This window comes from Chiloscyllium plagiosum, unplaced genomic scaffold, assembly GCF_037043375.1.
Source record: "Chiloscyllium plagiosum isolate Xiang-an unplaced genomic scaffold, Cpla_swu_hap1 HiC_scaffold_26, whole genome shotgun sequence".
Classification (NCBI taxonomy): domain Eukaryota; kingdom Metazoa; phylum Chordata; class Chondrichthyes; order Orectolobiformes; family Hemiscylliidae; genus Chiloscyllium; species Chiloscyllium plagiosum.
In genome coordinates this window covers 48,768,956-48,789,807 of record NW_028270164.1, presented here as the reverse complement: position 1 = coordinate 48,789,807, position 20,852 = coordinate 48,768,956, and the positions used below count along the sequence as shown (strand labels likewise).

At 45.9% G+C, this 20,852-nt stretch overlaps 1 protein-coding gene across 10 annotated transcripts in view; it reads left to right on the top strand.

Annotated features, from left to right (window-relative positions):
- Positions 1-20,852, top strand: part of LOC122563303 (transcriptional enhancer factor TEF-5-like) — a 252,424-nt gene that overhangs the window by 162,885 nt on the left and 68,687 nt on the right. For 7 of the 10 annotated variants that reach the window (XM_087973691.1, XM_087973689.1, XM_087973688.1 and 4 more), the window contains 3 exons: positions 11,565-11,629; positions 18,112-18,174; positions 18,262-18,324. In XM_087973691.1, coding sequence (XP_087829817.1) covers positions 11,565-11,629; positions 18,112-18,174; positions 18,262-18,324 — 191 coding nt within the window. The remainder of the gene's footprint in view (positions 1-11,564; positions 11,630-18,111; positions 18,175-18,261; positions 18,325-20,852) is intronic. The other 3 variants (XM_087973693.1, XM_087973696.1, XM_087973692.1) reach the window with 2 other exon arrangements.

The following is a 20,852-nucleotide window of genomic DNA, read 5'->3' as shown; positions in this document are numbered from 1 at the left end:
ACCCCAAGGGAAGATTGATTAATTTGAGAGGACAGAGAGCTGGGTGTTAAGATTGGAGAGTATTAGGACCATCTGAGTCTGTTTTTAATTAGCAGCGATGTATGAGAGATGACAAGAATGTGCCTCCTGACACAGATTGTCAGGTTGGGGTTAATTGTGGGCTTATTTTTCAACTCAGGAGGAATTTGAAAATGGTTGTGTGTGAATGTGGAATTTGATGAGCAATCACAAGTGCACACATTCCATAAACTATAACCCTGCGTTGACAAGATTCACTGTCCAGCCTTACTGAGTTTGTCCATGTGCTGGTAGTGGGTGGTGGATCTGACTGAAGCTTCACCGTACACCGTAAATCCCATTCTGATTGTCAGACAGCCCCCTACGGAGAGGGGGTGATCATAGCCATGTTGATGAGGAAATGGGTCATAAGAACCTTGGCAAGACAGATCATTTCCAGTAATCATTACAATCTGTCCCTAGTCAGATCTTCTGACTCAGAGCAGACCGAAGCTTAAACTCTGAACTTTTTTGGCCTACTTTTATTGCTGTTCTTTGCCAACAGGCACATTTACAGACCATTTCACCCTGTAGACAAGTGACAGGGTTGACTTTGTTTCTTGCTCTCGATGATTCCTTAACATTATGTTTGAATAATAGTTCAGTGGCTGCACACTCATCTCTGAGTCAGAAAGTTTGTGGTTCCAAGTCCCATTCCTGGAACCTGAGCGCAAAAATCTAGGCTGATGTTTCATCACTGTTCCGATGGTATGTTAAACTGAGAGCCCCTCTGCCGTGAGGTCAGTTTGAAGATGGAAAGCGTTGTCCAGACCAGAACTTTGCACATATCCATCCATCAACTAAACATAAAACAGATGATCTATTTATTTATCTTTGTCTTGTTTTCGTAATTTGCTGTTTGGTCTATTTCACTCCTATACATTGCAACACTGAATTTACCGCAGTATTTTATTAGATGTAAAGAGCTAATGAGTGTGTGAAAAGTGCACCAGAAGTCCAAATAAAATTTCACCATTCCCGTTCCAATGTATCCTGTGCTGATAAAGTTTTCCCTCACACGACATTGATCTTCCCCCTCACTGCATGGTTTATGGGGTCTTACCATTTGTAAAATGGCTGCCATACTTGAATGTTCACAATCCTTTCACTTCAAAGTTGATGGTGTGGTAAGCATTTTTCAGTGTTTTTGAGGGGATTTGTTAAAAGTGCTGTATTAAAGCAAGTCTTTCATTTCCCATGCCGCTAGTAACCTGATGATAACAAACCACTTGCCCTCAACGTTGTGCTGAGCCAATCCTTGCTGCACCACCATTATTTACACTTCAAACCCCTTGGTTTTCCTCAAGATGGACCAATCTGGTTTTGGCCTCTGTGTCCACCAGCTGAACACGTTCGGGAATATAATGTTTCTTGTGCCTGTTTGTTTTTGGAGGGATCAGTCAAACCATGCGTGTGAGGCTGTAACCGCAGGAGCCTGTGGTTCACATCACACCCACTTTGTTGCCTAAACTGCCTCAAGGTAAATAAGGATGAGATTTTTCAAAATAAATAAATAAATTGGGCTGGTGCCTTCCAAATGCACAAGCTACAAAGCCAACTGTAAACCAGGCATGTGTACCATGCTCCAGCAGCAGGTTTGAAAGCTACATTGCCCCATTCCTCCTCAATCTGCTGCAACGCAGAGCGGGGCTCACGTGTTAACGATTACGGTTTGATGTCTTGAGCCTGCACGTCGGGCAGCCAGTCACCTCAGTGCCAGAGATCAGTGGCTTCAAACACCATTCCAAAACTTACAACACTCTTGTGTATTTTTTCTTCCATGTACTCTTGCATAAGGTAAATATGGCCACCAATTTGGACACAGCAAGATCCCACAATTAACAAACAGAGGGAATGATCAGAAAGTCCCTGGGATCCTGTCTATCAGCCCCTCCAGACATACCCTACACTGGATTTTTAAAGACTGTGACCGTTGTTTTAACATTTGTAACTGCACAAAGAAGTTATATTCTGCTTACGTGGCCCACGTAAGCAAATCACAAAGACTGAATCGCAACAGTGCAGTGCTAAAGCTATCTCCAAAAACACACATTAGCCAATCAATCCCTACAGTGTGGAAGCAGGCCACTTGGCCCATTCGAGTCTACAATGACCCTACAAAGAGCAACCCACCCTATCCCTGTAAGCCTGCGTTTCTCATGGCTAACTCACCTAGGCTGCATATCCTGGATACCACGAACAATTTCCCATGGGCCACTCCACCTGATGTGCACATCTTTGGACTGTTGGAGGAAACCCACGAGACACTGGGAGAATGTGTAAACTCCACATAGATAATTGCCGGAGGCTGGAATTGAACCTGGGTCGCTGGTGTTGTGAGGCAGCAGTGCGAACCACTGAGCCATCGTTGGCAGGTACCAATGGTCATGTATTACAGTAACTCAAACATGAGGAGGCCACTGGACCATCATGGCTTCCTACAGACCACTCTAGTCAGTCCCATTCCACAATGAGTAGATTTGTCTAATGCAGATCCAACTTGCTTTTGAAATCATTAATTATGTCTGCAGTAGTTGGTGAGTTCCAGGGTCCTACTGTTGTTTAAAGTTCTTTGTTACCCCTGTATTGCTTGGCCTAAACTTCACATCTGTGTCCACTAGTTGTTGTACCATCAGCTAAAGGATTTATCTTATCTAAACCTGTCATAGTTTTGTGTCTCTATCCAATCTGTTTTTCTCTCAAATCTTCTTTTGTTCCAAGGGGAACATTTCCAACTTCTCTTTGTAGTTCAATTTCCTTATCACTGGAACCATTCTGGAAAATTTCTCCTTGGTCTCAAGGAAATGCTCATGAATAACTTTTCCTGTTCAGGGTTGCGGGTCTTGAGCTGACTAACTTCGGCAAGACGTCTCATGAAATTAATGTTCGAAATCTCAACTGCATGTTCACAAAGGCTCTCGCGCCTTTCGTAAAGTCACTGTTTAGGAGAAAGTGAGGACTGCAGATTCTGGAGATCTGAAAAATGTGTTGCTGGAAAAGCGCAGCAGGTCAGGCGGCATCAAAGGAGCAGGAGAATCGACGTTTTGGGCATAAGCCCTTCTTCAGGAATGAGGGTGTGCCAAGCAGGCTAAGATAAAAGGTATGGAGGAGGGACTTGGGGGAGGGGTGTTGGGAATGCGATAGATGGAAGGAGGTTCAGGTGAGGGTGATAGGCCGGAGAGGGGGTGGGGCGGAGAGATCAGGAAGAAGATTGCAGGTCAAGAAGGCGGTGCTGAGTCCCAGGGTTGGGACTGAGATAAGGTGGGGGGGAGGGGAAATGAGAAAGCTGGAGAAATCTACATTCATCCCGTGTGGTTGGAGGGTTCCTAGGCGGAAGATGAGGCACTCTTCCTCCAGGCATCGTGTTGCCATGGTCTGGCGATGGAGGAGTCCAAGGACCTGCATGTCCTTGGCAGAGTGGGAGGGGGAGTTAAAATGTTCAGCCACAGGGCGGTTGGGTTGGTTTGTGCGGGTGTCCCAGAGGTGTTCTCTGAAACGTCCCGCAAGTAGGCGGCCTGTCTCCCCAATGTAGAGGAGGCCACATCGGGTGCAGCGGATGCAGTAAATGATGTGTGTGGAGGTGCAGGTGAATTTGTGACAGATATGGAAGGATCCCTTGGGGCCTTGGAGGGAAGTGAGGGGGGAGGTGTGGATGCACGTTTTGCATCCCTTGCAGTTAGGGGAAGGTGCCGGGAGTGGAGGTTGGGTTGGTGGGGGGTGTGGACCTGACGAGGGAGTCACGGAGGGAGTGGTCTTTCCGGAACGCTGATAGGGGAAGGGAGGAAAATATATCCTTGGTGGTGGGGTCTGTTTGGAGGTGGCAGAAATGACGAAGGATGATATGATGTATCTGGAGGTTGGTGGGGTGGTAGGTGAGGACCAGTGGGGTTCTGTCCTGGTGGCGGTTGGAGGGTCGGGGTTCAAGGGCAGAGGAGCGGTAAGTGGAGGAGATGCAGTGGTGAGCATCGTCAACCACATCTGAGGGGAAATTGCGGTCTTTGAAGAAGGAGGCCATCTGGATTGTTCGGTATTGGAATTGGTCCTCCTGGGAGCAGATGCAACGGAGGCGAAGGAATTGGGAATATGGGATGGCGTTTTTACAGGGGGCAGGGTGGGAGGTGGTGTAATCTAGGTAGCTGTGGGAGTCGGTCAGTTTATAGGAAACGTCCGTGTTGAGTCGGTCATCCGAGATAGAAATGGAGAGGTCTCGGAGGGGGAGGGAGGAGTCTGAGACAGTCCAGGTAAATTTGAGGTCGGGGTGGAAGGTGTTAGTAAAGTGGATGAACTGTCCAACCTCCTCGTGGGAGCACGGGGTAACGCCGATATAGTCATCGATGTAACGGAGGAAAAGGTGGGGGGTGGTGCCAGTGTAGCTGCGGAAGATGGACTGTTCCACATATCCGACGAAGAGGCAGGCATAGCTGGGGCCCATGCCGGTGCCCATGGCTACTCCTTTGGTTTGGAGGAAGTGGAAGGATTGGAAGGAGAAGTTGTTCAGAGTGAGGACCAGTTCAGTCAGTTAAAGGAGGGTGTCAGTGGAAGGGTACTGGTTGGTTCGGCGGGAAAGGAAGAAGCGGAGGGCTTTGAGGCTTTCGTGATGGGGGATGGAGGTGTACAGGGTCTGGATGTCCATGGTGAAGATAAGGTGTTGGGGGCCGGAGAAGCGAAAATCATGGAGGAGGTGGAGGGCGTGGGTGGTGTCCCGAACGTAGTTGGGGAGTTCTTGGACTAAGGGGGACAGGACCGTGTTGAGGTATGCAGAGATGAGTTCGGTGGGGCAGGAGCAGGCTGAGACAATGGGTCGGCCGGGGCAGTCAGGTTTGTGGATTTTGGGCAGGAGGTAGAAACGGGCGGTGCGGGGTTGTGGGACTATGAGGTTGGAGGCGGTGGATGGGAGGTCCCCTGAGGTGATGAGGTTATGGATGGTCTTGGAGATGATGGTTTGGTGGTGGGAGGTGGGGTCATGGTCAAGGGGGCAGTAGGAGGAGGTGTTCGTGAGCTGGTGGACACCTCCTTCTACTGCCCCCTTGACCATGACCCCACCTCCACTCCCGGCACCTTCCCCTGCAACCGCAAGAAATGCAAAACTTGCGCCCACACCTCCCACCTCACTTCCCTCCAAGGCCCCAAGGAATCCTTCCATATCCATCACAAATTCACCTGCACCTCCACACACATCATTTACTGCATCCGCTGCACCCGATGTGGCCTCCTCTACATTGGGGAGACAGGCCGCTTACTTGCAGAACGTTTCAGAGAACACCTCTGGGACACCCGCACAAACCAACCCAACCGCCCTGTGGCTGAACACTTTAATTCCCCCTCCCACCCCGCCAAGGACATGCAGGTCGTTGGCCTCCTCCATTGCCAGACCATGGCAGCACGACGCCTGGAGGAAGAGCGCCTCATCTTCCGCCTAGGAACCCTCCAACCACACGGGATGAATGCAGATTTCTCCAGCTTTCTCATTTCCCCTCCCCCCACCTTATCTCAGTCCCAACCCTGGGACTCAGCACCGCCTTCTTGACCTGCAATCTTCTTCCTGACCTCTCCGCCCCCACCCCCTCTGTGACCTATCACCCTCACCTTGACCTCCTTCCACCTATCGCATTCCCAACACCCCTCCCCCAAGTCCCTCCTCCCTACCTTTTATCTTGGCCTGCTTGGCACACCCTCCTCATTCCTGAAGAAGGGCTTATGCCCGAAACGTCGATTCTCCTGTTCCTTTGCTGCTGCCTGACCTGCGCTTTTACAGCAACACATTTTTCAGCTAAAGTCACTGTTTGCTAATCTGACCTCGTTTCCTAAAGATCCCATCCTCCAATTTTCACCTCCTGAGTGAAGATCAGAGGAGACCCAGTAAAACTTCCTGGGCATTCGGTATGTAATTGATAGACTCGATCAACAATCACTTCACTAGTTCCTTTGAAGGAACAAGGCATTAAAAGGTGGAGATGACGCATTCAAAAAAATAAATACTTTTGTATTGACAACAGTTTAAATGCATATTGAAGAAAGGGAGGAGATTTCATTGGGGTGTGACTGAAAGCTTGTTTAAAGAAATAGATTTTAAGGATGGTCTTGAAGGAAGGGAGCGAGAGAGGTTGGGGTAATTTAGGAAGGGGTTTTTGTAATGTGGGGAGCAGATAGTAAAATGTGCAGGTACCAATTGTCAACAAATGTATTTGTGAGGACAAAGTAGTTAGTAATTATAGCAAGATGCAACAAAGGCCAATAGAAAGGTTGGGGGCTGTAGTTTGTAGGAGGATGCAAAGGTTGAGAGAGGTGAAGTTAAGGAGAGATTTCAGATTGTACGAAATGGATGTTTTGGAGGACCAAGATATAATGTAGGTTTGATGGTAAGAAGGATAGTGTTGAAGAGCAGAATGTTTTGGAATTTTGAGAACTGAAAAGCACATTTCTGGCTGACCTGAAGGGAAAGAGGTTGGCCAGCGTTGCACTGGAACGGACGACTCTGGTGGTGACAAAGACGTCGAAGAGAGTTTCAGCCATTGGTGAGCTGAAACAAAGCAGAGACTGGTGATGTGGAGGTTAAGAGAGGTACATTGGGGAAAGGGAGGGTATGCATACTGAAGGTTCAGCTTGGCTTCAAATAAAATGCAATGCATTTGGATCAACCTCAGGGCAGGTTGGTGGTGAGGATATCGAGTTAAAAGGCAGAGAGTTCAATCTTTCCAAGATTTAACTGCAGGAGGTTGTGGTGCCTCCTTGATTGACCATTAGACATGTTCCCTGACAATATTGAAAGATTGGAGATTTCAAGACATGAAAGAGTCCTGCTATTTTCTGTGAGCTCACATCTACCAATTATTTCATCAAGGAAGTAGAGGAGGAGTGAATGGAATCGTTTTAGAGGCTCCCAAGTGAACAGAATAGGGGTTGGGGAGAGAGGTGTAGCTACAACGGAGTAGGTAGATATGGAAACAGGACTGTCTCAATCAGCCAGTCAATAAAGGAAAGGTGTTGGAGAAGGGTGACTGTGTGTAAAAAGACAGGGTGTGGTGAAAGCGACCACTATCATAGCCACTGAACATATCATCTGTGGCGTTGGTTCAGCCATTTCAGCACCATGATAGGGGAAACAGGTTGGGAGGAGTTGGGAAAGTTCCATATGGAGTAGGAGGAAAGATAGGAAGTAACGATATATTCCAGACTTGAGCGGCAGGGGTGACTAGAAATGTGGCATTAGTTTACAAAGTCGGTGAGGTTAAAGGATCATTCTCACTCGGGCGATAGATGACAAAAGTTCGCAAAGCCATTGGGGGAGGTGTTTGAGGACATTAAGACATTTGTAGAATCATTCCAGCAAGGGGGAGATAGTGAGGGAAGTTGGCTGGTCAGTGGGAATGGGGAGAAGAGCAACTGGAGGGCTTCCTCATGGAAGGATTGAGCTGGGAGAAGCAATAACAGAGAACTAGAGAAAAGTAACTGCCTTCAATATTAGGAGGAAGATCTGAGAAAGTGGTTATGGAGGCACTGGGAGTTGCGATGGCCTGGTGGTATCATCCTTCCAGAGGATCCAGAGACCCAAGTAGCAGTCTGGGGACTCTGGTTCTGATCCTGCCATAGCGGATGTTGGATTTTGAATTCAATAACAAATGTGGAATTAAGTGTAAGAATTAATGTTGACCATGAAACTGTGGTCAGTTGTCAGGGGTGGTAAACATCTAGGGAAGGGCAAATGGTCATGTAAGCAATTTTGGATTAGATTAGGATATCTGGTCGGCATGGACGAGTTGGACTGAAGGGTCTGTTTCCGTGCTGTGCATCTCTATGACGCGAAGAAACTGCCATCCTTCCTTGGTCTACATGTGACTCCAGATACACAGAAATGGGGTTAACTCTTAACTGTCCTCTGGGGATGGACAATAAATGCTGGGCCAACCATAGACGCTAACATTCCATGACTTAATAAGGAAAATCATGGAAAGGTGTGAAGATTAGGCAACTGAACATGTGGGGTCAGTATTCATGGCAAAGAGCTCCTCCTCATTGTCACCTTGAAGGTAAGGGTGTCTGATGAGATAGTAGAATATAAGAGCTGCTGGGAGTTATGTCCAATGTGTTCCTAGAGAAATGCAATAGTTTGCAGAGGAGAATGAGGTCCCAGAATCATCTAATGGAATGCCAATTGAATGCTGAGACAGATATGCTTTCTTTTGAAGGAGGTGTAGGATCAGTAATTGTAGAGGTCTGAAATCCAATCTCGCAAAAGGGCAGGGGGTGAAGGTCCAACAGAAACCGGCAAATTGACCCACTGAGGAGGGTTTTATATTTGGAGATCTGCTCTTTTCAATCAACAATAGAAGTGTGGGGAATGTTATTTGCTGAACTGCAGCTATTGTTCTGAGACTGGAGTGGGATTGTATGTTCAGAGAAATATTGAATCTGGACAGAGAGGTGAGTGTAATCTTGCAGTAATCCCAGGCCCATGTATTTTACATAAGGACAGCCTCCAGTGAGGCTCAGGAGGTTGGAGAAGGATTTTCCAGTGATAAGAAAAGAAAAGTCAAACTTAACCAGCTCATTAGTTAGTGACAGAAAGGGTTCAAATATCTTGCTGCTTTTGAAGTGATGTTGCTGAAGGCTATTTATGGCAGATTTATAGTGTGATGCTGCTGGATCTAAATTTGGAGGGATTCGAGGAATGCAGTAAATCAGAAAGATTGGCACTGCTTTTTGGCATCGTCACTCACGTGTTTTCAGGCTCTTTGCAGTCTTTCTGTGATAACTTGCATTTTCATAGTGCCTTCCATAACCTCAGGGCCACCCAGCAAAGTGGCTCTTGTCAATGCAGTTGAACCATCATCCCAATTGAGAGTATTTTTAAAAGTGTGCGGTGGGTGATTTAGCAGATATTGATTGAGGGTTAGGTGTTGGTCAGGAGACTGAGGGGAACGTCCTATTCTCTTCCAAACTACTGCTGTGGGATTCATGAAGGGGCTGTTGGATGAATGCCATGTTTGAAAGACAGCATCTTTTGGCAGTGCAGAACACCTCAGCGTTGAACTGGGGGAGTCGGTCCAACTCATGTACTGAAGTCCTGAAGTGGGACTTGAACCTACAACCTTCTGAATGCGAGGTAAAACTACTAGCAATTGAGCCACGGCTGGCATCTTTTAGCAAGTGTTTTAAATGGAGAGCAAAGCAATTTGGAATAGCTGAGCTCAGCCTTGGTTGATGGTATAGGGCACAATGTTGAGACTCTTGGCTACTGTCACAAAGCCACCGATTCAAACTGCCTGACTGTTCTGTCACTAGCTGGCTTTGCTCTGTGTTGAATGCTCACTGTTATATACTGTCCATGTACATGATTGCATACACATGTCTCAGAATCAAGAGCATTGTTCAGCAAACACCACATACCAGGTGGATAAAGTTGCTGAGAATAACAACATTTGAAGATGAGTCTTCTGGAACTGCGAATAATGCAGCTACCGCAGAATCCCTGGGAGTCCAATTGACTCAGCTCCAAACTATTTGGTTGGGAGGAGCTTCTGGGATCTACTTCAAATTCAGACCATATGAAAGCCCTGGTCCACACAGACTTGCTGTAACAGGGTCTCCCAAAGCCAGCCAGGAACAGGTTTAGATGCTCACACTGCCCTCTTCCTCACTGAAACCCCTTGGCATGGAAGCTTTAGTACCCGCGAGATTGCAAGCTCTGAATTGTTAACCTAAATCATTCCTAAATATATCACTCTGCCTCCAAGATTGATGGATCATGTGATCAGTAAGTTCCAACAATAACACAAGTCCTTATAAAAATGTATCTAAATCCAAATCTCTAAACCTGACCTGATTATGGTACAGTGCGAGTGAAACTGTTTTTGATTAAAAGGTTCCGCCAATTAATATCACCATTTGATAAATTTGTTTCTGGCTTCCACCCCATTCATTTTTTTCCCACATCTTCCCCCGTTTGTATTCATAGAACTTTGGCTGACTGTTCTTAGGTACATTTTAATTTATCCTTTTACTCTTGCAGTTTTGCGAGTGGAAGTTGGGAATTCAGCTCTGGGGCCATTGTTAATAGAGCTTCAGTCTTCTCTGATGGACCAATGTTCAGGATGTCTGTAGGAGGCCAATGTTTAGTTTTCATTTTGGGAGAATATGTACAGATGGCGATGTGGAACCTCTGTCACATTTGAATGATCCAGTTTGAGGATGAATTGGAAATCTTTGGGATTTCGGCTAATTCCATCTGTTCAGGCACCCACCTTCCAGAGCAAGGGGGAGAAAGGTGGTAACATGTCAACTCTGGAGAGCTTTGCCAATGAAATCTGTCTGATTCATGTTATCGAGGTAGTGTGTTTTTGGCCAATGGAAGTCCTCATCACTGCCAAGCATGTTGCTGTCCTCTCCCAACCTGTACACCATGTGACGATGCTGTCACTATAAAAAAGGTTATTTTGTCCTTGTGCTTTTTTTTTTGGAGAGAGGTCATAAAGGCAGAGGTGAAGAAGAGTCTAGTTTAACAATGGAAGAGGAGTGGCCAATTCTCCCAGTTTAGTTTTTTTCTAGTTTGGTTTTAGCTGTAGCAGACACAAGATATGAGAGTCCAGGAGGAGTTGCAAGCTTTGTTAAAGAATTCTTCTGACTCTTCTGAAATCTCTCTCCGGAAGTTGTTCCCTCCTGTACATAAGAATCTGTTTGAATTGACCTTTTTTGCCAAGGAGTCTGTTTTTGGGATGTTACTGTATTGGAACAGTTGATCAGTAATAGTTACTGTATGGGGTTGGTTAAATTTTCTGACAATTAAGTTATTCCAAATTCTGCTTTCTTTTGTTCGTGTTTCAACTGTAATGTTTAAATAAATTTCTGTTTTTCTTAAAGCTGAGCAGTTTGACCAGCTGCCTCAAACCTGGAACACCCACTTCACTTTAAAATAAGAAATCCTTACAGTCTAGACTACCATCTTGCAATATTTTGAGGAGGGGGTCTGGCCCATAACAACCATCCTGACATGAATCATTGGGATAGTCAGCAGGACTGGAAACACCAACTGATTTATCACCCCCACATCTCCCCCCCCCCAATCTCCTCCTGGAGCCCAGAGTGGGGTGGTCTCAAAAATGCAGTCACAGCAGCCCCCCACTCTGGTCAAGAGGCTGAAGTATTCGCTCTGGGTCTTGATGGCTATGGAAGATGTGTCGTAACACAACCAAACTGTACGGTTGACCAATCTGTCAATCCTTTTCATATGCCTGGGGCAGATGGTGGGAGAATTTCCTGGTCAGCCACAACCATAAGATGCATCAATCTCTACGTGTTTGAAGTCTCTACATGCAGGTTCCTGCCATTAGCAAGCATTACTTTCCTTCAGGGCTCTACTCTAAAGATCTTTATGGTGTTCTCCCCGTGGTCTTTATATGTGGGATATGGGTTTAATAGGTTGCATCTTGTTTCTGCTGCTTGTTATATTTGGATTTCATGAAGATGGATGTTTAAGGATTTGGTTTAATTAAACGTTTCCGTTCCCACAGGCCGTAATGAGTTGATAGCGAGATATATCAAGCTACGGACTGGCAAAACACGGACAAGGAAGCAGGTAAAGCTGGCCGGGAAGCTACGCTTTGGGGCAAAAAGAGGTGGCTTGTGCTGAAGTCTGGCTGTTGCTGCTGCTTTTAAGGCTGGCATGGTGAATGGGTAATGGGGCAGCATGATGGATAATGAGAGGCAGGGGGCACCTCCTGCGGATCTGAGGACCCAACACTGACATGTCATCCTTGAATAGTTCAGTATTCCAAGGTTGGTCAGGTGGTATAGGAGAGATTGGCCAAATCTTCAGCTCTTGGTATAACTTGTTGTTTTGAGAACCTGTTCGGTCAGGAAAGGTTTTCAGGTGTGAACTGCATTGAACTTACTGCAGAAATACTATTTCCTGCAAGTCACTTGGTCAGAGATCTGCAGAGAGGATAGAATTTAGGTTTTATTGGAAATGGCTGGGGAGGGGGGTGTTACTTAATGAGATGAGAAATACTTTTCCATTCCGGATATAGTGTCAGCATCAGGATAACCCAGGCGGGGTAAGGTATGGCTCAGTCCAGATATTCGAGAGCTCCCTCTAACCCCACTCCAAAACACTGACATCTACTGGTGAGCCCCTTGCAGTTTCCATATTGACAGACCTTCAACCTGACTGACTGGCCTTGCCAGTTGGTGCCAAAGTGCAAGGTGGTGGCTGTATGATGGCTCCAATGTCAGTGAGAAGCTTTGGATTGCCCTGATGTTTGATTCATCCAGGGCCTTTGCTGTTGATATCGAGAAGCTTATCAGCTATCAGGCTAAAATGATTCCAATGGTTAATCCTTTCACCAGGCCAAAAAAAGAAACCGTGACAAAACAACAAGTTAAAAGTGAAATGGTTGGGAGGTTTACAAAATTCAAAGACAGAGGTTAGCAGTCCAAGGTTAATTTTATATTTAGGATGAGCTTTTTCTTAATAGTAACCTATTTTCCCTAATGAGCTTGTTCAGAGATGTTATTACACACCTCTGGACTTGAACACAGGCCTCTCAGTGCAGGGGTAGCGACACTACCACGAAGGGCAGGCTCCTTCCTTGCAATTGGTAAGGCCAAAGGACTTCAGTCACACTACAACTGCTAATCATTCCCAATAGTATGTCCTCTCAAATCACTAAATCCTTGTTAATTCATGAATTTAATTTGAGAGAGAGAGAAATAATTTGTTCAGACAGGGGGAATCTAGAGCAAGGAGATATAAAGATATTAAAATTAGAGTGAAGCTATTCAGGCGGACTATTAGGAAGTGCATCCTTTCGCAGACACACAGACACAAACAAAATCAGGAACACTGCCTGTTAAAGCTGCTGAGCTGGGCTCAGTTAAATATTTCACATTTGGGATTGCGAGACCTTTGTTAAGGAAAAGGTAAGATGAATTACAGAACCAAGGTGGATAGGTGGACTTAATGCATGGATTGATTGACTGGAGCAGGTTCAAAGACTGAATGGCCTCCTCCTGTTACTTAGCTTTATTCCAGTGAAGGTATTTTAACTTTGAAAGCTGCTCAATCACAACAAAGCTGCTCTTACTCTGTTGTCCCACAAATAGCTCTCATGTAGATATTATTCTAAAACCTTGTCATTCAGAGTTCAGTTGTGCCGTCCAGTTTTCTTTTCAAACTGCCCCGTTAATCCCCCCCCTCTGCTGAAGGGGGAGGCTGTGATGGATGACCTGCTACCTACAGCTGTAATTTTCTAATTCAAATACATGAGCAGAGAGGCAGTGGGGTCAAACATTTTGTCTCACTTATGCCATTTTCAATCTGTTTGGGAGACAATGAGTGAAGCTTTTGTGCTGGGGATTGAGCTCAGTCGCTACAAAGACCACACCTGGCAAGGAAGGGGGAAAGCAGGAGGATCAGTGCATTAGATAACAATCTCCTGCTGTCATTTGGTGCTTTCATTGTAGCGCAAAGCCTGCTCTTTGAAAAGCAACAGCTATTAGCCGAAGGCTCGGATGTAAACACATTTGCCTCAGCTGAAAGGCTCCCAGTGCAATTCTGGTGAGTTCCAGTCCTGTATAGATTGGCCTTGTCACTGAGGTCAGGCTTTGACATCTTTTGAATTGTCAAAACCAAGCCCCTTGAGGAGGCTAGGCTAACCTCGCAGCATCGTCGCCCATGTGAAAGCAGGAGAACTCAACTTGAGTTTAGGAGGACAAAGCATTGAGGCTTTTACCAGACTTGGGAGAGCTGTTACACAGGTTAGTCAAATAGCAGCCTGACACAATTCTGCAAACATGACTATCTTACAGCCAATGTCTGACTCCATCATTATTCCTCAGCACTAACTGTCTGACAAGCAGCACCGGGCAACCAGAGGTAGTATAGAGTTGAGGGAGACTGGCCATGGGAGTACTCAAAAACATGTACTCTGCACCCTGTTGAATGTCATGGCAACAATTCAAACTCCTGATCACCTCCAGCCCTGCATTTTAGCTGATGAATCAGTACTCTTCCATGTTGTAAGAAGCACTGACTCTATCTAAGATTCAGAAAGAAGTACTCCCTTGGAGTACAGTATCTGTATAGTGTAGTTGGACAGCATCATTACTGATTAATCCTCAGGGACGTAGATGCTAGACTGGGTCTGAACCAACAAGGAAGAAAATCCTGTCCTCACCAATATGTCGCCGGTTCATCATTCCATGACACTATTGATTGAAGTGACCACTGCACAGTGCTTGTGCTGATGAAATTCCTGTTTTCATGTTGAGGATACCCTTGATTACATGGTGTGACATTAACACGGTGATAACTAGGATAGATTCTGAACAGATCCAGCAGCTTGGCTGGGGATCCACAAAAGGGCTGTGGACCATCAACAGGATTGTATTTGATCACCGGAGCCCACCATATCCCCCCCGCTCTGCCATCACCATCAAGCCAGTCGATTAACCGTGCAGAGTATAGGAGGGTGCAGCACCAGATGTATCTAAGGATAAGGGGTCAACCTGGTGAAGCTGCAAAACAGAACTATATGAATGCCAAACGGCAAACTCAGCAAGTGATGGACAGTGATAACCAACAGAACAGAACTAAGCCCTACGGTCCTGCCATAAGCAGGTATGAATGGTGGTGGACAATTAAAGCAAGAGTGCTGGAGGAGGAGGGTCCATGGTTATCCCCATCCTCAATGACAGGGAAGCCAGCTCATCAGTGCAAAAGATAAAGCTGAATTGTTGGCAGCAATCTTCCAAGTGGATCATCCATTTCTGCCGTGATCAACAGGCCTCAGCATCATTGTCGAGTAGATGCCAATGTGTAAGATTGCCCAGGTTTGTCTGCACCCAAAAAGCAGGAGAAATCTCGCCCAGCCATTTGCCACCCCATCAGTGTCTTCTCACTCAGCTGCGAAGTGTTGGAAGGAATTATTGACAGTGCTATCAAGCAGCACTTGCTCAACAATGATCTGCTCACTTGCGCGCAGTTCGATTCCTGCTAGAGACTATACAGCTCCTGATCCGATTACAGCCATAGTTCAAACATGAGCAAAAGCGCTGAAAAGAGGGGATGTGAACAGTAACTGCCTTTCACATCATTTGTTTGAGTGTGGCATCAAGGAACTATTGCAAAACTGAAGTCAATGGGAATCGATGAGAAACTGGTTGGCGTCATATCTGGCATGGCCATGGTAGTTGGCGATCAGTCATCTCTGCACCAGGACATTTCTCGGGAGTTCTTCAGGGTAGTGTCCTTAAACCCAACCAGCTTCGGCTGCTTTGTCAATGACCTTTCCTCCATTATAAGGTCAGAAGTGGGGATGTTCACTGATGATTACGCCATGTTCAGCACTGTTTCTGGTTCCACAGATACTGAAGCAGTCCATGTTCAAATGCAACAAGATCTGGACAACATTCAGACTTGGACTGATGAGTGATAAGTAACATTTGTGTCACAGAATGTCAGATAATGACCATCTCCTAACGAGAGAATTTAGTCTGCTTCTTTTAATATTCAATGGTGTTGCCATCACTGAAGCCCCCCCCCCCCCCCCCACCCCCATCAATGTCCCAGGGGTTACCATTGACCAGAAACCCAGCTGGACTCACCATATATAAATACAGTGGCTACAAGAACAGGTCAATAGCTAGGAATACTGCGGCGAGTAACTCACCACCTAACTCTCCAAGTCTGTCCACTATCTCCAGGACACAAGCCAGGAGTGTGATGGGATATTCCTCATTTGTCTGGATGGGTGCAGCTCCAAAAACACTCAAGCTTGATGCCATTCAGAACAAAGCAGCCCACTTAATTGGCACCATCCATCACCTTAAACATTTACTTCAAGACAGCCCTTTCTCATTTGCTAATGTACAAAACATCAATGCCATGGCACTTAATACTCTCCATCACTGGGAAAGCTGGTCCAAACTCTGAACTTTCTGATACCTTTCTGTATCAAAATACCTTGATTCTGAGCTATGCTGCTCAAGAAATTCCAATACAGACAATCAAAAGAGGATTTACTGATCACTTACCTGAAAGTGGTATTCTGATTAAGACTGTGATTTGAAAGTCTCCTATCTTACTCCCAGCCTGTGGATCTTACTGAACCATCTGCTAACAGAGGACAGGAACTCCAAGTGCAGTCAGGTTAAATGGAATTGAGCAACAAAGCTGGCCCTGCTGCAGTGTGAAGTTAAAGAGAATACTTAATCACCTCTGCCTCACCTCTGTTTGTTTATTATGTTATACAGTAGAATACCTGTTGAGTTGGTTGTATGAGCCAGGCTTGAGACTTTGCAGGAGAAAGCAATGGGTTTTACACACCAGGCTAACTGTTCGACTGCTGGGAAAGTCCTGAAACTTAAAGTTGTCAACTCTGGTTAGACCTGTTCTTGACAGTGACATGCTGTAACCTCTGATTGTGCCACCCCTCTGTACGCTTACCATTGGTCACCTGGTACATCCATCTTCACCCTCCCACGCTGATTGGAAAGCAAGTAGACTTCATTATCTGATTGGATGAGTTTTGGCTGCCCCTCCTATGTTGAATTTTTAAAATATATAACAAGTAAATATTTTTTAATGGGGCTGAGATCCATAGACTAGTCCAACTGTACCTTAACACTGACCATTCCAATAACCCTTTAGATTAGACAATGGATGTTCCAACAGTCTAGCCATGTGCGTGATGCCCAGTCTGTGCTGCTTTCCCAAGGGGAAGTTTTTAGGGATCAAGGTTACAATCGTTGATGTCCCATTTGATTGAACACTCCTGATGGAGATGCATGAAAATGGATAGTCACTTCGTGAAATAACGACAAAACACAGGAGAAACTCAGCCGGTCTGTCAATGTCAGTGGAGAGAGAAGCTGAGATAACGTTTCAAGTTCAGCATGACTCTTCTTTGGAACTGTATTCCGAATCTGCTTTGTTTCCATTTCCAATTTCCAGCAACTGCAGTGTTCTACTCTTATTGTAGCCATTTAGAGTTATAGACCTCAGATCTCCTCAGCCATGAATTGAGGAATCCATTCTGTAATCATTATGTCAAACCTGCAATGATGGCAGCAATTCTTCTTAAAAAAAAAAGTGTCCAACCTCAACTACTGTGGAAAACAATCCAGCTCCAGTATTGAAAGTTCAAAATTGTGTTTATGGCTACCATAATTGGATTATGACCTTCAAATAGATGTGTTCCAGTATAAAGCCATCATTGGAGAGGTTAAATTCCCAATTGGATCTGCTCCCGACTTAACCAATTCCCTAATAAATTCAAATCGCTCACAAACCTTCTGCATAATGGACTGGAGGGAGAGGGAAGGTAAACATTTACAGCACCTACACCCCAAGGCTGTGGAGAGAAAGTTAAAGGGGACTAATTGGGACTACTTCCGAAAAATCTAGCATGGGCAGCATTGGGGGTAGCAGTGTTCTTGATAAAAGAGCACTTTGCAAAATGTTGCTTGAGTATGAGAGAACTGGCAGTGCATGTGCAGCAGTGGTTCAGAAAGGGCTCGGTAGAGTTACGATGGATGTACTGGAATGGCCTCCAGTTGCTGAGTTACTGTGACAAAACACCAGACTCGTTTAGGTCAGGCCAGATCCCACTGTCCGCTGGACTGAAACCATCATCGCCTAATTATTTACAACCGAATTAAAATCGCAGACATTCCAGAGGGCTAGAGTGAATGTTTGGCTTCTGCAGCTTGAGCTGACAAGAAAGAGGATTTGGTTGTTTCTCATTGAGGCCACTGTTAACTCAGAATGCTCATCACTGCTCACCATTGGCAATGGATGTTGGCAGGAACTGGTGAGGGAAGGCAGAGGCTGAAGAGTATGGCCTGCCATAAAGCAGTGTCGGTTGCATGGCTGTTAGCAGCTGTGGCTTGGGGGAAAGGGAGGGGAAAGTGGTTGATGATGGTGATGGGAAGCCTGGCTCTCTGCATGCCTGAACTAACCAACTAACTCATTAATAGTGTAAGCACTGTGTACAGTTGTGACAGAAGCATTGTCTTTCATTTGTGTTTTTTTGTCTTCAAATTATCTTATCGACCTAGGTGTCTAGTCACATACAGGTGTTAGCCAGGAAGAAAGTGCGAGAATACCAAGCAAGCATCAAGGTACGTGCAGCCGCCATGAATCCGGGGGACATTCATCTCCATGGTTACAGGCTCTTCTTTTTTCTTCCCCTTTGCTCTTTCCTGCAGGTGTCTAGTCATATGCAGGTTCTTGCCCGAAGGAAAGCTCGTGAGATTCAGTCCAAGCTGAAGGTATGCGCTTCTCTGCTTTAGCCTTGTGCTTGGCTGCTGGTCGAGACTGAACAGCAGTCATACAGAGTTCTGATAACACCGAATCCCACCCCACCCCACCTCACTCACGTCCGTTAGAAAGGAGTCATCGTGGAACTGATACCGGGTCCAGCACTGAGCTCTCTGAGCGTTAAAATTTCTCCGGCCCACGTCAGTTCCTGCAGCAACCAGCCTGAAAAATAAAACCTTCCAAACTACTGAAGGGCACAAGCTGTAGGCCGAACTGATACAGGAGTAACCAAGAATTTTAAACAATGTTCAGTAGGGTCCTGGAACTCACCATCTATTACAGAAATAATCAATTATTTCAAAAGCAAATTGGATATGCACAAGACAGGAAATCAATGCATTGTGGGAAGGGGACTGGCTGGAGTGCTCGAAAGAGCACCAACATGGGCTTGATGAGCCAGTGATCTCCTCATGTGTTACAATAACTCCAACATGACCATTGGTGACTGCTAATGGCAGCACAGTGACTCATTGGTTAGCACTGCTGCCTCACAGTGCCAGGGTCCCAGGTTCAATTCCAGCCTTGGGCGACTGTGTGGATTTTGTACGTTCTCCCCATGGGGGTTTCCTCCGGGTGCTCCGGTTTCCTCCGACAGTCCAAAGCTGTGCAGGTCAGGTGAATTGGCCATGGTAAATTGTACATAGTATGCAGGGATGTGTAGGTTAGGTGGATTAACCATGGGGAAATGCAGGGTTACAGGAATAGGGTAGTGGGTTTGAGTGGGATGCTCTTTGGAGGTTTGGCGTAGGACTTGATGGGCCGAATGGCCTGCTTCCACAGTGCAGGGATTTTGTGGACAAAGTAGGGAGTTCAGCAAATCTGCTTTAATCTGGGGTATCCCACTGCCAATAGTGTCAGAAAATCTTCTCTTAACGATCCTGATCTTATGTAAACCATGCATTACTTGTTACAATCAGGGACTTTTAACACACAGGAGTAAACCAAACCTAGCAAGTCTGCCACACGTGTCAGAGCCCTTTGAGTAAGTCGGCTGATGAAGAGGAGTGCCTCACTGGACATGCCTCTGGTTTATCATGAGGAGAATGTGTAATGCCAGCTTGCTCACCCCTCCAAGCCATCACAGCTTTGCAGTGGGAGCTTCCCTCACCGTTGGGGTTCAGACTGAAATGTGGATGGCAGCCAAACCATTGTCACTTTAAGCAGACATGACCTGCAGTGTGAAAACCTGGTAATGTTCCAAATGCAGCCTGAACGATCCTCCGTCATCCAATTCCCATCCTTGGTTCCATTTCATGGTTGAACCAGGTTACAGGTTCATGGCTGATAATACCTTGGTGAAAAAAAGCCATCCTTTTCACAAAGTGCAAGGCTAATTTGTCAAAGTCTGCTCGACGCACAGTCTTGCTCCTCGGTTAATGCAAAAACACGGTGCGAGTGAGTACTCGCCACAATTTACCGTTGGGTTTGAGATTAACGACATCCCCTTTACCCTCTTCAGTCCCTGAGGAGAGGAAGGGAGAAGAGAATGATTCTAGGTGGGATTGATCCCACGTTGCAACCCTTCTCTTTGAAAAGGAGAGGTTGAGGGTTGTCCTAAAAACGATTGTGAAAGGTCTTGAGGTTTGCTAAGGTGGATGTAGAGAAGCCATCTCTCGCCACCCCCCCCACTTCCTGATACTGAAACTGAGACCTCACAAATATAACACAAAGGAGAATGGTTCCAAACTCCCTGCTGGGTGGAGGAATTGTGTTCAACAGCAAAAATAGATTTAAGGGAAAGCTCGATAAGCAGGTGACTGAGGTAGGAATAAGAAAGTGAGATCAGTCATTAGGTAATGGTTCTGAAAGGGTTAATGTTGGATTGGCTCCACCCACTCAATGTCATGCACACTGGGTGAAGCAGGGAGTTCCACTCCACCGTTTAGAGGAATCAAATGGATCAGTGACAGTCCTTAAGGCCCTAGTCATTATACCTGATCAAATGTAGGTGTGCTCATTTCTGTTCGTATTATAAACCTTCAGGTTATGCCAGAACAGTGCCTCTTCTGTCGATATTCTACACTGGTGTGTCCTCTACCACTAATCAACAGATAAGCCCATGCCAAAGCAACGATGAAAGGGGAATTGATGGCAGTGAGCTATCTTTAAACAACCCTGGTCCAGTATCACCAACTGGAGAAGGTGCCAACTTGCACAAGGTGCCAGCTATGGTTATCTGGAATAATACTACAGAAGGATAATACTACAAAATATAAACCACTTGGGCTGAATGGCCTATTTCTGTCCTTCAACTCTATATAATGTACAAAGCAAGCTCGTTCCCAGCCCAACAGCAATGACCAACAGGCCGGTCTCGATCAAGATTAATCTGCATTGAGGGCATGCCAGATGTTATTTCGAAGAGAGATCAGGAGTGTGTACAAACATTTGAGTGGTATGTTATAGTCACAAATTAAATGTTGCTGTGACTCAGTGTTCTAAATAAATACACGTCAGCATTGGCGAGGAACCCACTGGC